Source organism: Arvicanthis niloticus, chromosome 6, assembly GCF_011762505.2.
Source record: "Arvicanthis niloticus isolate mArvNil1 chromosome 6, mArvNil1.pat.X, whole genome shotgun sequence".
NCBI lineage: Eukaryota > Metazoa > Chordata > Mammalia > Rodentia > Muridae > Arvicanthis > Arvicanthis niloticus.
In genome coordinates this window covers 23,043,597-23,060,086 of record NC_047663.1, presented here as the reverse complement: position 1 = coordinate 23,060,086, position 16,490 = coordinate 23,043,597, and the positions used below count along the sequence as shown (strand labels likewise).

The 16,490-nt window shown below is 44.0% G+C and overlaps 1 protein-coding gene across 1 annotated transcript; it reads right to left on the bottom strand.

Annotated features, from left to right (window-relative positions):
- Window positions 1-6,328: 6,328 nt before the first annotated feature.
- Krt20 (keratin 20) lies at window positions 6,329-16,285 on the bottom strand. The gene is made up of 8 exons (XM_034507601.2): window positions 15,861-16,285; window positions 13,512-13,594; window positions 11,162-11,318; window positions 10,229-10,390; window positions 9,949-10,074; window positions 8,845-9,065; window positions 8,131-8,168; window positions 6,329-7,073 (listed from the first exon to the last, which is right to left on the bottom strand). The coding sequence occupies exons 1-8, from the start codon at window positions 16,269-16,271 to the stop codon at window positions 6,976-6,978; spliced, it is 1,296 nt and encodes a 431-aa protein (XP_034363492.1). The 5' UTR covers window positions 16,272-16,285; the 3' UTR covers window positions 6,329-6,975.
- Between the last annotated feature and the right edge of the window lie 205 nt (window positions 16,286-16,490).

Genomic DNA, 16,490 nt, shown 5'->3' with positions numbered 1-16,490 from the left:
TCGTGCCTTTTATAGGCTGTGAGGTGGGTGTCACAGTTAAAGAGTTCACTCTCGGCATTCCAACTCGGATGCCCACCCCACCCAGTCGGCCAGCTCACGGGTATGTGATTTATGCATCATGAAAATTCACTGATATAGCTATAATTGAATAACCATTTCCATTAGATATCTGACACACAAGAAAGAAGGCTGGGTGGAGCAGATAGGCTGTCGTAAGGAATCTGTCACCTTCAGTTGTCCTCAGCACTGCCTGTATCTTCCAGACACCAGGAAAATAATGGCTGGGGCGTTAAGGAATCCTTCTGAAGCCCCATGCTTCCTGAAGCTCGTTCCTTCTCTTCCCTGTCTATTTCTTTTGGAAACGTGATATAAACCAATAAGCCATGCTTGTGGTTCTCTCTGTAGGAACAGTTTCAGAGGCAGATGGAGAGCGCATTCCTGGGAGGTGAGAAACAGAGGTGTTTTCCGAGTGGACATTAGAATCTGAGCTTGCAAGGTTCTGCAAACATTTGCTGTTAGGAGATGCATGGTTCTTGTTTTTCTGACTTGGGAAAGCGGAACAGTTAAAAATAGGAGCCAGCTGTTTGGAAGTCGAACATTTATAGTTACAAAATAATTGCCTTTCTTAGTAAACCTCGACTCTGGGCTCCTGGCTGGATGCTCACTGCTATTTCCTCAGTGATGTTATCCGTGAGGATTTTGCAGTAAATGTACTGACTGAATGGATTGTATATTACCTAGGGCTCTTCACCATTAACAAAATGCACAAAGAAAAAACACCGTCCAAAATATAATAAAAAATGAATTTTTTATGTCATGTCTTCATGTCTTCATTTTCTTAAAATGAATATTCCTGTTATACTTTCTTGTCTTTTTTTTTTTTTTTTTTTTTTTTGCCTTTGATACTGATACAGCTTATATATGGGGCATGAGAACAGTGTTCTGATGGCAAGTGTGTTAACTTGAAAGGTTAACTGGAAAAGAGAGAAAACGGTGATGCCCAGAGGAAACCTGTTTGTGCAACTTCAGGGCACGGAGCGTCTTCAGGAATTTAGGTTACAGGCATTTTTTGTTGAATGAGAAAGGGAAGGGACTTTCTTTTACATACTTTCTTCAAATGCGGTCCAGGTCTCTATATTCCTCATTGTGAACTAATTCTATTATTGAAAATAGCTCTCTATGTATATAGAGAGTACAAGAACTGTTCTAATATCAGGAAGATATAGGTGTAGATGACTGTTTATTATATTTTGAAAATAATTGGTTTTATTATTTAATAAAGATTACATAACTAACAACCACCTGGAAATCATCCATGCCTGGTTCATTTGTTCAGTGTCTTTCAAGATGTATCGGGTTGATTTTTCTCTTGATAAGCTAAATGCTGAGTCACCAATGTGTAAACTGCTGAGTCATGAATGTGTGTTACAGACTTAGGAAAGCATGATGTGCTGAGTGGTAACAGGACCCAGCATAGTATATGGAGGGTTGAGGTGCTACTGTCATCCTAATGAGAACATTTGCACATGCCCAGAAGGCTCTGGTGCATAGGCTTCCACAGCAGAGACTTTAATAGTGGCTCCATGTTTCCTGGGAGCCCTGGTCCCAGAGAACACTTTTTTCTCTTGCCTTTGTGTCATCAGAATTGGCCTCAAGGTCAGTACTTGCTTTGCAGTGACAGAGTGCAGATTCCTCCTCAGTCAGCACGAGCAATACCCACCTAATCCAGACAGTGTTTGCCCTTACCCAGCCTCCCACAGGTGAAATCTTAAATCTGGCGTCATACCAAGCCAGAGTGAGCGCTGCCTATTGGGGACTCGGGAACATGTGCAGAAGGTCACACCTGAGCTTCAATGGGAGGCCTCCGTAAGAAATACCCAGGGCTGGGGCTGGAGAGATGGCTCAGCAGTTAAGAGCACTGACTGCTCTTCCAGAGGTCCTGAGTTCAATTCCCAGCAACCACATGGTGGCTCACAACCATCTGTAATAGGATCTGATGCTCTCTTCAGGTGTGTCTGAAGACATTGATGGTGTACTCATATACATAAAATAAATAAATCTTAAAAAAGAAAAAGAAAGAAAAATACCCAGGATGGAACAGACTGACAGCTTTCCAAATCACTTTCCCGGGGTCAGGAACACTGAACCCATGATGACAGCCACTGACAACTCCCCTTAACCTTGTTAAACAAGGGACATGTGCGAGGGACACATTCTCCTCCCAACCTATACACAGTCACAGAGAAAGAGGGCCTTCAGAGCAAGAGGTTTGCAGAAACGATACATTTACACTGTAAACGTGGGAAGGGTCAGCAATCAGATGAAAGTCTGCAGTCTACTGGCTTCACTTCTTGGGAAGTGAACTTGTTAACTCATTAACTGGGCTGCCAAGAACTGCAGTCCCAGATGGAGGCTCTACCATGGGTTCCTTTGTCTATGTCCTAGGCTTGTCAGCTGAGCTTATTTTTGTTTGGACTGATGTCAGTTCCCATGTTCCTGCTGTTGTGCAGACGCTGGACCAAGCGGGTCCCAGACCTTGTGTTTAGAGAGCTCCTATGGTGGTACTTGTATCCTCTTTTACAACAGAACCATCTCAGCATCAAGACGTTGATTTACTTAAGGCAGAGAGAGAACTCCGGTCTGCAGTATAGTCTACAGACAGTACAACCCTGATGCTTTTCTCTGTGAAACAGAAAGGACACAGGTGACTGTGACTTCCCTAACTGTAAGATAAGAGTTCTCTCCCACACACCAACCTGAAACTCTGACTCTGTCTTTCTTGGAACCTCTCAGGGCACAGCCCAAGACCACAAAACGATTTTCTGATGCTTATGAAAAATGACACCCTGTGAGACTCTGCCAGTGCATAGGCAATGTGTCTTTAGTTTGGGTTTTGTCCTCTGGCCTCATCTTCAGATGTATTACAAAGCATGAGTAAGTGACGCTGTGGTTGTTTCCTATGACTCACAAGCCACATTCTCACAAGGCAGAGTGACTCCATTTTACCACCACAGAAACAAAACAGAGGCTGTTGCTTGCTTACAGCTTCCAAAGGGATGCATCCCAAACAAAGCCTCTACTTGGCAGTTACAAGCACCTAATAATGTAATGTGAATAACATGTACTTTTGAACTCGGAGTCAATTTTGTGCTGACATGCGTGCTTTACATCCTTAACTTAGTGCTTACACGTACATGTTTATGTATATTTTATTTTACTTTTTTTTTTTTTTTTTTTTTTTTTTTAGACAGGGTTTCACTGTGTAGCCTTGTCCATCCTGTAATTTACTCTGTAGATCAGTCTGGCCTTGAACTCTCAGAGGTCTGCCTACCTCTACCACCTGAGGGCTGGGACTAAAGGCATGTACTACCACTGCCCGGGGGTGCATTTTAAATAAATTTGCTTCATAGACTGCATTAGGCTTTCATAATAGACATTTCTGTTTCTCTACGTGTGCTCTCCTGACCATAGGCTTCGTAAGTAGAGATCAGGTGTCTCACTGATGTTTTACCCTGAGTCCCAGTCTATTGTTTGGCTAAAAACTTTCATTTTATTCCCAGAGTTGTTTTGCTTGAAAGAACTTATTTGTGATTTGCTTAAATGTGTCAGTGAAAATGCCCTTCACTTAAAAATCATCATTCCGACTTTCTGGAATGCTTGACTAAAACTTACTCTGAGTATAAGGGGGTAACCTTTGGAAGTTGGAAAGAGACATATTTCTTTTTCAATGACTATTTGGAAAGGCTGGATGCTGTGTTCATTGCCCACTTCCCCCACCCTGCCCCCTGCTAGCTGTGGCCTGTTAGCTTAGTTGGTTGGAGGGGGGCTGGTGTTAATCATTCACTGCCTCCTGTCACTGAAGTTTTGAAGGTAAACGTAATTTTCTTTGACAGCCATGTAAACGGCTAAAAAGGTGGAGATGTTTCAAGTGAGAACAATCCTGGACTTGTTGGCTAAGTGATTGCATAAGTTGAGGCACAAAGAGAAAGGATGAGGGTTAGTGTGAGTTGCTAACAAGGATTAAGGTTCTGCTGGGCGTGGAGGCTAAGGCTCCTATTAACATCACTTGAGAAGCAGAGGCTGGAGTCATAAGTTGGAGGTCAGCCTGGGATACATAGGAGATTGAGATAAAGACATAGAGTGGGAGGGACAGAGGAAGACAGACAGGCACACACAGAGGCAGAGAGGAAGGGAGGGAGGGAGAGAATATTAAGTCTTCTTGATTTGGTGTACAGCACCTGCCTAGCATGCATAAGACCATAGATTTTATCCTCAGCAATGCAAAAATGAGTGTAATGAGTGTTTTAAATATTATATATATATATATATATATATATATATATATATATATATATATCTCATATATACGATATACATATATATCTTACATGGCTTCCACTTTTACATAATTTTTGGAATATAATTTATGGAATATTCAACATGGGGAAGATGATGCGTTGTTTATAGTCTTTAGACTTTGTTAAGCACGGTCTTCATGGTGTCTTGGTCACAGTTAGTTCCCTGAGCTCTGACCATGCTGTTCACACCTGAACTCACCTCCTGCAAGTTAGGCACAACACTTTCTGCGATTCGCTGGTCATTTTCATGGTTACACCTCTTGCAGGGGATTACATTTTAAAATCCTGGGTGAGCTAGTGAAGATTAGTTGTGTTTTACATCGGGCTTCTGGGCTAGGGATGAACATGACTCCCAAAAAGGTGTGAATGAGGCTGAGTGTTGGACCCCAGAGCTCAGTCATTATGAAAAACGGGAGGGTGGGGGGAGGGGATGGCTCTAGAGGTGTAGTGTGGTGAGGGAGAAAGAAATAAGAGAGTAAGTACTCTGGTGTAGAGACTTTTTAGTGAGTTCAGAGGAGAGAACTCAAATATTCACAGGGAGTTTGGTGCAGTGAAAATCACCTCTCAATGTGAGTGCTGAAGTTGTTATTTGAGGGTGTACTTAGAGATCTGAGACTGAAAGCGCAAGTAAGAGGGAGGACAGAGTGTCTGCAGGGGTGTCGCCTTCATGATGATGTTAATTCTGTTGTCTGATACTGTGTCATCCTATGCTTCAGAACAACCAGCTTTTGCTGGGTTTGTGTGCCCATCAGACACAGGACCAGGTTGCTCTGTTCTAAACCTGTCTACACAGTACAAAACTGCACAGACATGAGCACTTCTCTCTTGCATAGAAATGACTGACAGACTGGAAGGAGGGACCTACCATCCTTCTTACAAGTGTGTGTGGTCTCCTTTTATTTTCTTTGGAAGATTATTTGGGAAAAAAAATCAGAGATAGATGAAAGAGCAAGAGGAAGGGAAAGAGATCCTCCCCATTTTCTGGTATGACCCTGAGTGAAGATTCTCTGTTCTACCTTTAAAAACAAACACACTGGCACACTGTGAATGACAATTCCAGAGCATCCGTTTTCATTTTTTTGGGGTTAGATTTGTAGTCTCTGGTATTTGCCTGTCAAAGCTTCAGACCACTCTGGAATTTGTGATTGCCAACTGTAATTCTGGGAATCCATTTATCCCATGTCTTAATATATAGCACTCGTATGTAAGGGGGAGATGACCTCATAAAGTCCAGTCGCATGAAAATGTTAGTTTTTGCATACTGACAGATTTGGTGAGTCTGTTGGATAGTTTCCATCCTCGTGCCATCACTGTGAGACTGAAACAAGGCCTGTGAATGCTTGCCACTGGTTAGCTCACCGTGAGTGTTCAGTAAATGCTGGACCATTTTAAATGAGCCATATGGCCACCTTCCATATAAATGATCAAATCTAAAGTCACAATCCTATAACAAATGTTAAGTCTTATCAGTCTATTAAGAAGGAAACAAATGATACAGGGCAAATTAAAACTTCCCATTAGCCTACAGAACAGTTATTCTGCACTCAAATGCAAAAGAGGTGAGAATACTGTATGTCATCTACTCGTGGCTTCTTTATTTTCCATTTTCCATGTATATGTATGCGTGTTTACATTTGTGTGGGCAACATGTGCATGTGGTACATGTATACATGTGTGTGGGTGCATATATATGTGTGTGTGTTGCAAGTGCACTTGTGTGTGCATGCATGTGGGGACCAAGGTTGATGTCAGAAATCCTTGTCTACTGGAAATGACTGCCAATAGGTATGGGCTCTGTCTTTGGGGGGTGGTGAACATGTTCTAGGATTAGTGGTAATTATTCTCCAACCCATGAATGTATAGGGGAGACCACTAAGATGCACATGTTACAGAGGTGGATTTCACAGCTTGTAGCTGTGACACACTAAAGCTGTTTCTGAAAGACCATGAGAGACATTTCGTACTCCAGATTCACCAAATAAAGCGACCTTTAATGAGTTAAGCAGTTTATTATGAGAAGACACATTCCGCCTTCAGGCTAGTTTGCTCTTAACTGAGCCCCCTGCCAATCACCTTGTGCTGTGTTCTTATTCTCCTCAGCATTTGTGATTGGAATTTGTCTTAAATTATTCAAAGACTAAGTTGAGTTTTGAGAGGCAGCAGAGACAACGGAGACAAGGGGCAGAGAGGCAAAGGCAGCTTAAAGGCAACAGTGAGCCAATGAGATGAACAGGGAAGCTGTTTCAGCGGAGAACCCAGTGCTCCCTACAGGGGGCTTTTAACAATTCATAAACAAGAAAAACAAAACCCAAAAGGAGAGAGGTTTATTTGCAAATTGCTTGAACTCCTTCACCCTAGAGCTTTAATATAACCGAACTGGCCTGTGATGGATGTGTCTTGAAATGAAGACCACAGTGATGATGGCTTAAACATTCTAGTACTTACTGGGTTTAATCTTGCAAGCCCTTTACAGCTCCCTGGAGTGAGAACATTTATATTTAATTACAGAGCCTGATAAACCTGATAAATAGACTTCCCCCCACTTTATAGTCAGTACACAGTATTGATGTTGTTTCTGGATGGCCGCAGCTGGGGCGGCCTCGCCATTGGCAGCTGCTTATACACGTTCTTCTATCTCCTTGACTTCGGAGGACACGACCTTGCCGTCTATTACTTCCTCCACGACCGTCTTAATCTTCCTGGTTTTCTTAATATCTGTGTGAGTGCCAGACATCAGAGGTTGGTCCAGGCCCATGGTTACCCCGCTAAAACACTTAACTTTTTTCTTATACAAATTTAAGTTTTTTTTTTTTTTTTACAAAAAAAAAAAAAAAAAGCACAGAACAATGTACATCACTCTCCCCAAATTTATAAAGCCCTCACCTTCTCACCTCAGATAGAAATAGAGAATCTTGAATAAGAATGAAATCTGCACTTGAGTTGTACATTCCTCCCCTCCTGCCCCCAGGACCAGGAGCTGTTCTAGCGATGGCATGGGCTAAGAAAGTCACCTTGTCATAGGGTGTGCCAAAGTCCTCACTTGGGTGCATTCTGTGCACCATGTTCAAGCTTTCTAGAATACTGATGTCTTGGGACTGGTGAGATAGCTCAGCCAATAAAGTACTTGCTAAACAAGTATGGGGAGCTGAGTTCTGGTGCTGAAACCCATGTTTAAAAAATAAAAGCAAGTTGGATATGGCGCTATGCATGAAGTCGTCCTCTGACTTCCATACATGCTCTGTCTCTCTCTCTCCTCTGTCTCTGCCTCTCTGTCTTTCTGTCTCTCTGTCTCTCTCTTCTCTGTCTCTCTCTCCTCTGTCTCTGTCTCTCTGTCTCTCTCTCTTCTCTGTCTCTCTCTCCTCTGTCTCTCTGTCTGTCTGTCTCTCTCTTCTCTGTCTCTGCTTCTCTGTCTCTGTCTTTCTGTCTCTCTGTCTCTCTCTTCTCTGTCTCTGCCTCTCTGTCTCTGTCTTTCTGTCTCTCTGTCTCTCTGTCTCTCTCTCTCTGTCTCTCTCTCTGTCTCTGTCTTCTGCCTCTCTGTCTCTCTCTCTCTGTCTCTCTCTGTCTCTCTCTCCTCTGTCTCTGTCTGTCTCTCTGTCTCTCTGTCTCTCTGTCTCTCTCTCTCACACACACACCCTAAACAAACAAATACATAGAAACTTGGTTCTCAGTTGTGCTTTTGAAGACTTCCACTTTTCCCCAGTGACAGTCGGTTGCCAGGGAGCTGCTGAGGTTTCCGCACTACGGGACATGTGCCTAAGTGCAGACCACTTACCCCTCGTTTCCACAGTGCTCAGCTGGTACTCTGCAGTTCTGTGTTGTGAAAGAAGCAGAAAGCAAGCAAGCGTTATTGCCAGGTCAAAGCTGGGGGAGCATCTCTCCTTGCCCCTTTGTTTCTCAATGTCTGGGTTGATGTGTGGTTAAATGTTATTTTCCTATTTCTGCTCCTTGGACTGTGCTCATCTCACACTGGAGTGGTCTGCCTTTTGGCTTAGAAAACACTGACCTGCTTACTGGCTACTAGAAATTTGTATAGTAAAGACTAAAATTAGGAAAAAAGCTCAAATCTGTTGGTGTGTTTTTTTTTTTTTTTTTGGGGGGGGGTTGTTATATGCAAAGGCAGCTCCTGTTCCAATTCTGCTCATTTACAAACTGGCTCCTGTGGGCCTCTGTGGCCTGTGGTTTGATTCATGAGCAGTCAGTGAGAATTTTCAAAAGGTTATTATGCTTCCAGTTATACATATAACTCAAGAATTAACAGAAACAGGATCACTATCATTTGGAGAACCATCTTCTGACTCCATCCTGCCCCAGACCTCGGTTAAAGGCTGTTGATATTTTGGGGTGTCTTATACTATTTGGTATATTTTTGTCTCATTGTCCTGTGGGTAACATTGCTATTGTGCTGGGGATTGCCTTGACAGGGACTGTGAAGGAGAATCGCAAACAAGTGCAGACACACATTCTGTGGTGATGTTAAGAGCCTTACTTTATATCTTCTCCTTCCAGAAGGCGGCGGTAGGTGGCGATCTCCTGCTCAAGCCGGGTCTTTATGTCAAGAAGGATGTTGTGTTCTTGGTTCTGGCGTTCTGTGTCACTCCTGATCTGCATCAGTTGGGCCTCCAGGGAGCTCAGCATTTCCTGGATGGCTGCCAACTGGCTGGCGTAACGAGCCTTGGTGTCCTCCAGGCTTCGCTCCAGAGACTCTTTCTAAGCATGCAAAACAAAGACTTGAAGTAAGCAACGCAATTGCTGTATCTTTTTGGGAAGAATTTTTGCAGCCCTTGAGCACCACCCGTTTTTCTAGCTCTTTCATTCTTTCTGTCTAGGAAGCCTCAGCTTGCCAGCTATGTCTGCCATCTCTTGGATTTTTGCTTTGTTTTGTTTGAGCTTTGTGCCTCCTGTTCCCTCAGTGTGATGCACACAGTGCCACAGCTTCAGCCTTTACTTCCTTGCCTGGGAGGAGGTTGTGCCTGCCACGCCTGTAGTAGGTCTGGCCATATGATTCATGGTATCAACAGAGGACTAGATCTCTCAACCCATGGAGACCAGGCTTGATCATGCAACTCTTTGACTGTTGACATGCAGGCAACACTGACAAAGTCTTTTCTTTTCTCCTGAGATTCAACTCTAAGGGTTGCCCCATAGCTCAGCTCTTTCTCTCTTCTTTCCACCAGAGTGACATGACCCAGATTGCTCTGTCCCTTTAGCCCTGACCCCTAAATTGAAATGCCATAGAGTCATCTCGGGGATGTTGTCAACATAACTTGCTACATCCCGATGGATTTGCTTAGCCTGCGATGTCTCTATTCCTTTCTTTCAACTTAAAGCTCATCTTTGATTTAAGATCCAGGACAAATGTGATTTCCTCTGTGGAATCTTCAAGATCTACTCTTTCCTCTGCCCTGTATAGCCTGTTGCCCTTGCCTTGTTTCTTTCTGTGGTGTAGTTATTGTTAGCCGTTGGACCTGTTTCCCTGTTGGCTCTGCAAGGGGAGAGGTTATTTATTACAGGTGTCTGTGCTCTCAGAGTCCTGAACATGGTCCTTTGCCAGCACAGACCAGACAGAGAAATGGAGGTCAGAGGTGCTCACCATGCTGAGGTGGGACTGGAGCTCTATCTCCAGGTTCTGGTAGGTTCGTCTCAGCTCCGTGACTTGAACCTCGGTTCCTTTCAGCTCCTCCGTGTTCACTGTGACTTGTTGCTGCAGAGCTTGACTCTAAAATGTCAAGAATTAAGAAAAATGAGCCAAGAGAGACATAAGAGGGTGGAAGAAAGGAAGGAAGGCAAGCAAAGGAGAGGAAAGAAGAAGCAGAAAGGAAGACAGACAGAAGGATGGAAAATGAGAAAACCTCATTTCTCTCCCAAATTACCTGTCTCTCGAACTGTTCTTTGGCCTCTTGCAGGTTCTTCTGGGCCAGGACTTCATATTTCTGTCTCATCTCATTCATGATCTCTCCCAGGTTCAGGCCTGGAGCAGCATCCACCTCCACGTTGACATTGGTGCCCAGCTGCCGGCGAAGGGCCTCAACTTCCTACAAGAGTGAGGTTCCGACTGAGGTTAGTCTGAAATACGTCCTCAGATCAGACTGGGTGGAAGAGACATAAGTAATCTTATAGATTCTTTCACTAGGGAATGAATAAAGATGAAAGGAAATAAGAAGGCGGCTTCCTGTGGTCCTGGCACTGCTTGCAGTTATTTAACTGAGAGCAACCTCACAGAAAGAAGCTAGGCATGCTGTTATGAGTGATATTGTCTTTATCACTGTTACCTCCACCACCACCTCCTGTTCCATTACCACCACCACCACCACCATGACAATCAGGACCACTGTCACCATCACCACCACTATTATGAGCACCACCATCCCCACTACCACCATCATCACCACCATCATTATCATGACCACCATCACCATGACAGCACCACCACCATCACCACCACCACTATGACTTCCTCCTCCTCCTCCTCCTCCTCCTCCTCCTCCTCCTCCTCCTCCTCTTCCTCTTTCCTCCTCTTCCTCCTCTTCTTCCTCTTCCTCCTCCCCTCCCCCTCCCCCTCCCCTCCCCTCCTACTCCCCTCCCCTTCCCCTCCCTTCCCCTCCCTCTCCTCCTCCCCCTCCCCTCCCCCTCCCCTCCTCCTCCTCCTCCTCCTCTTTTTCTTCTTCTTCTTCTTCTTCTTCTTCTTCTTCTTCTTCTTCTTCTTCTTCTTCTTCTTCTTCTTCTTCTTCTTCTTCCTGTTTCTCCTTCTCTCACTTCTATCACTGGTGCTGTCTTATCCTATACCATCCCTGCATATTTCTTACCTCTTGATGTTCTTTTTTGAGGAGGGCCAGGTCCTTGTTCAGTTCTTCAATCTGGATTTCCAAGTCTGTCTTTTGAAGGGTCAGATCATCATAAACCTTGCTCAGGCCTTGCAGATCAGCTTCCACAGTTACACGCATCCCCCTCTCAGTCTCAAACCTGGAGATGAATCAAGATGCAGACACACTCAAGTCTTCTAAAGTTAGTGTAGAAGAGATAATTTAACATAATGAGGTAGACAATTCATGCACTTTATAGCAAATTCCTTCACATATTTGTGAAAAATGAATAAAAATCTGGGAACAAGATCATTTGTTCTATAATATAACTTGTCACTGGGGCTGGAGAGATCATTTTGTCCTTAAGAACATTGGCTGCTCTTGCAGAGGACTCTGGTTCAATTCCCAGCATCCATATGATGGCTCACACCCATCTCTGTAAATCCAGTTCCAGAGGATCTGCCTTCTTCTGGTCTTCTGGTCTTTGTGGGCACCAGGCACACACATGGTGTACAGACATACATGCAGGTAAAATGTTCATACACATATCACACACATACACATATACACATGTATATAAAATTTCTGTCCCTTTGCAATAACTTTAAAAAGTTTCTAAATTCATGGGCTAGGGGTGTAGCTGGGTGGTAGAGTGTTTGCATAGAAGGCTTGAACTTCAGGGCTATAAAAACAATAAAAAACAGAGTTAAAAGCCCAAACCAAATCAGCAACAAAAAGAAAAAAAAAAAAACAAATTAAAAAAAAAAAAAACCCTTCCCCCTGAAACAGTCCAGAAACTAAGAACCCAAATATGGATTTTACAGGGTGAAGTTATCTTTATCATTTTGTAAACAGATACGCCCAGCGTGGGTCATCTCAGTCATTTCTTTTCCTCTACATGCCTTCTGACAAAGGCACAAATTAAAATACACCAAGGCAAACCAAATGGTAACACAGTAGCACACCCAGCTGCTGACGGGGTAAAGCTGGGGTTCAGGGATCTAACGGCCTCACCTTCAGACCTGCTTTTTCTGCTTTTCCTCTTTTTAAATCTCCTTTAGTGTCAGAACACTCCTTCTAAACTGTGGTGCTGTTAGTGTGGACAGATCCTGCATCCTGGGACCAGGAAGTCCTACTGTTCATCACTTCTGGGGGAAAGTGATCATGTGAATGCGTCCAAGAAGGTGAAGACACTTTGAAGTGTATTAATCACAGGGTGGTTGGGTTGCCTGGGTGATACCATAAAACTCCAGCACTCTGGAAAGTGCAGGATTCATCCGTGGAATCTGACTGTGGTAGGGGAGCCACATGACTCTGTGGAGTGATTCCGTGGATGCTCACTCGGTGGAGACATGTGGCTCTTACATCACAGAAGGCCGTTGGTGAAGAAATGGAGTCCTGGGTTGTTTTGTTATTTTTCTGAATGAAAGAATTAGGTTTAGTGGGTGAAAGAGCAGAAGCGAGGTTACCAAGGAAGAGTATTCTAGTGACCAGAGCTGACCAACCAGAACAGTGGCAATTACTGGGCGGAGTTCAGAAAGAATGGTGGATAATCAAATCTTCGTGTCCCAGGAGACCCTGCTGGGCAGGGCCACATAGCTTCTAACAGCCCTATGCTCCATGATTCGGAAATAATGAAATAGAAGTTTCTCAACTCACAATGACATGCCCATCTAAGCACAGAAGCTGAATTCTTTTTCAGGACAGTGAGGTGGTTCAGCAGGCAAAGGTACTTGCTGTCAAACCTGACATCTGGAGTTCTGTCCCTGGAAACCATGTGACAGATGGAAAGCACTGTTGGCTGCCAAGTGTCCCCTGACTTCTACATGTATATGGTGACACTCTGTCTCTCTGTCTGTCTCTCTCTCATTTCCATCTCTCCTTCTCCATTTCCTTCCCCCCTGTCTTATACACATACTTTCTAAATAAATGAGGAAAAAAGTCACTAAAAGGATTTCTTTTTTAGAAGAATTTATCATGGTATTGGGTATTATGGCAGACATCTGTAATTCCAGGTCCTTAGAGGCTGAGTCAGGAGGATGCTGACTTTGGGGCCAGCTTGGATTACATAGCAAGGTCCTATCTCAAAAACAGAAACCCAAACAATTCCCCACCAATATACATACACGTATCAACACACACACACACACACACACACACACACACACACACACAGCAACACACACACATATATACACATACCTCAACATGTACACATACAGACCAACACACACACACCAAGACAAACACCAAGATACACACCTACACACACATACCCCAACATGTACACACACACACACACACACACACACACACACACACACACACACACACTGTAGTTTAGAGAACCTACTTCAGTCGGAAGTCCTCTGCAGCCAGCTTAGCATTGTCAATTTGCAGGACGCATCGGGCATTTTGTATTTGAGCATCCTTAATCTGGAAAATGTGAGAGGAAGAAAGAATGACATTTTCCCCCAGGGCAGACAGGTGTATAGGATAATTTCATTGGTCCTCAGAGACAACTGTGATTACGTCACAAGTGATGTCCATTTCAAGAATGACCATGGGAGAACAAGAGGAACAGTGACAGAAGTATTAATGTAATTACTTGACCTAGTTCCTTCGTGATTGTACAAAATGAAAGTTGAAGCCGCCCACATCACTGGACCTTTGTGAGCACCTTGTCCATGGCACTGTTCACACTGGAACACTGCTGTTAGTTCTTCTCGCCCGGTGAGATCCAGCCCCCCTCACCTCTCAGCTCAGACAACACTGTTTCAAGGCCCCCACACCCCATGACATCTTCCAGTTCTGGCAGTGAATGCACTCCTGTGGCTGCTGCTCTGCACAGCCTCCCTGCATCTACCTCTCTGAGTGATGGTTTCTTTGGTCCATGCCTGTTTCCATCTAAAGCACTTTATTTGCTGTCATCATCCGCTATGTGTGTGGTACCCAGCCAGCATCTATAAAGTAGTGGCTGGGTGAGAACTTGTTATCTGTAGGAGTTAGGCACAGGACAGAAGGATGGATACACCCTGGATCTGTGTGCATCTCTGTGTGTGTGCATGTTCCTATGTTCGTATGTATGTGGAGGTCAGAGGACAATCTTACATGCCATCTCTTAAGTGCTACCTTTTTGTGGTGTGTATGTGTATATGTGTGTGTGTGTGTGTGTGTCTGTGTGTGTGTGGCAGGGTCTCTCATTGTCTTGGAATGCACCAAGTAGGCCAGGCTGGCTGACCAGCAAGTTCCAGGGATCTGCTTGTCTCTACTTCCCCAACATTGGGAGTACAAGCACACACCATCATTCTTCAGTTTTGTTTTTTAACCTGGGACTGAACTCAGGTTCTTGTGTTTCAAGGCAAACACGGTATTCTTTAAGAACTCTACTTCTAGACGATCTTAGAGTGATGTATCCTTTTGGTGGCTTTTCTTGCAGAGAGCTTCCCTCGATAGCCCTCAAACTAGTGGACACTAATGGCCGTGCCTGAGTATCATGGATAATCTCCAAGTCAATTCAGAAGCATCAACCATGAGAGAAGTGCTTAATTTGAATTTTGTGTTGTATCAAAAAGCCGGAAGGACCGTCCTGTTGATGAGAAGGGCAGTGTAAGCACCATAGCCTCATGGGCTGATAGTTTCGGTGAAGTCTGACTTAAGCTGCACTGATGCCGGTAATACAACTCAAGAAAAGAGGCCTGTGGGTAAGTCAAAGGTCTTTGCTCTAAAGGGGTAATAATTTTAAGATATAAACAAAATCGAAGGGGAAGCTTTTCTTGATTAGATAAGAACCCCGGAGCTAAGCAAATGGTGTGTGCTGGTGCTTGACATCTTCAGTCAGAGCAAAGTCTCCCACTCTTATTCCATTAGCTTTGTAAAAAGGAGAACCCCACCTACCATGGATGATACAGGAGCAGATTGTGATATGACTGTAATAAACTTGAATTGGGGGCAATAGAACATTTTATTATCACAGAGGTGCGTTATAAAATGCTTGGTGATAGCGAGGAGATAATTCAACAAGACATTAAAAAAAATCCAGGTATCAGAACTGTGCATGGTGGCGCACTTCTTTAATCCCAGTGCTGAGGAGGTGGAGGGAGGAGGATGGCGAGGTTCAGACTAGCCTGGGATACACAAATCTTGTTTCAAAGACCAGTCCTTTCTTCCATCCATCCATCCATCCATCCATCCATCCATCCATCCATCCAACCATTTATCAATCAGTATAGATACCATTAATATCTGTATTCCGTGTCCATCCTGAGCCGTTTTGTTAATTTACCCAAAGTAGGTTAATACTTTTCTTATAACATTCGTATAATGAAAGATGAAAAATCTCTTTAAATTGTCTCGAAGTTAGTAAAAACTAGTGGCGGACTCACATAGAAACCCTTGCAGGTCTTTGAAAAAATAAGATTATTCACAATGAAGACCTTATATTGTAAGCCATAACAAAGATATAGACTGTAATTTTTGGATGATAAAATGATCATATTTTTATGTTATTAGTTGAAGTTTTAGAAAAAGTGTGAGTTAAACTCATCCTGTTTACAGATACCACATGATAAAATACATTTTTTTTTCAGTTATAAATCTCAAACTAATCTGCTTCATATGTTTGAATTCACCTAGCATACATCTCTCTTAATTCGTTAGGCAACTAAACAGTGAGGTAGAAATCACAGACTTCATGGCTCACCTGATCTTGCAGCTCTTTGATCTGTTTGTAGTAGGAACTGAAGTCCCGAACGGTGCTCGGTGCGTTGGTTTCGTACCACTGCTTGATCTGGGCTTCAAGTATGGAATTGGATTGCTCCAGGGAGCGCACTTTTTCTAGGTAGTTTGCCAATCTGTCATTGAGGTTCTGCATGGCCAGTTTCTCATTGCCCCCAAACAGGTCCCCTCCGTTGGAGAGATCGCTCCCGTAGTTCACTACGGTTTTGGAGACAGAGATGCGAGTGCCGTGGCCTCCAGCCCCACCATAGACGCTGGGTGCAGCCCCCAGACGCTGCATGGTCCCCTTCCTATACAGGGAGCCACTCATGCTGAGTGCTGGGCCTTGGGAGGAGGAACTCAGACTTCTGTGAAAACTTCGACGGCTGAAATCCATCTGGGATCCTGGGAGGCAACACCTGTAGCCTGGAGTTGGAGCACCGCCTGTCTGTCTGTGGAACTGTGGAGCTGACTTTTTTATAGAGTCCAAGAGACTCCTCCTCTGCTGCCATGTCACCTCAGGAATGACACAGTCCACCTTTCTACCTCCCCTCCCCCTCTTTTGTACAGCAATATGTTTTATTCCATTCCAGAAATTACTACTAGAGGCACTTCT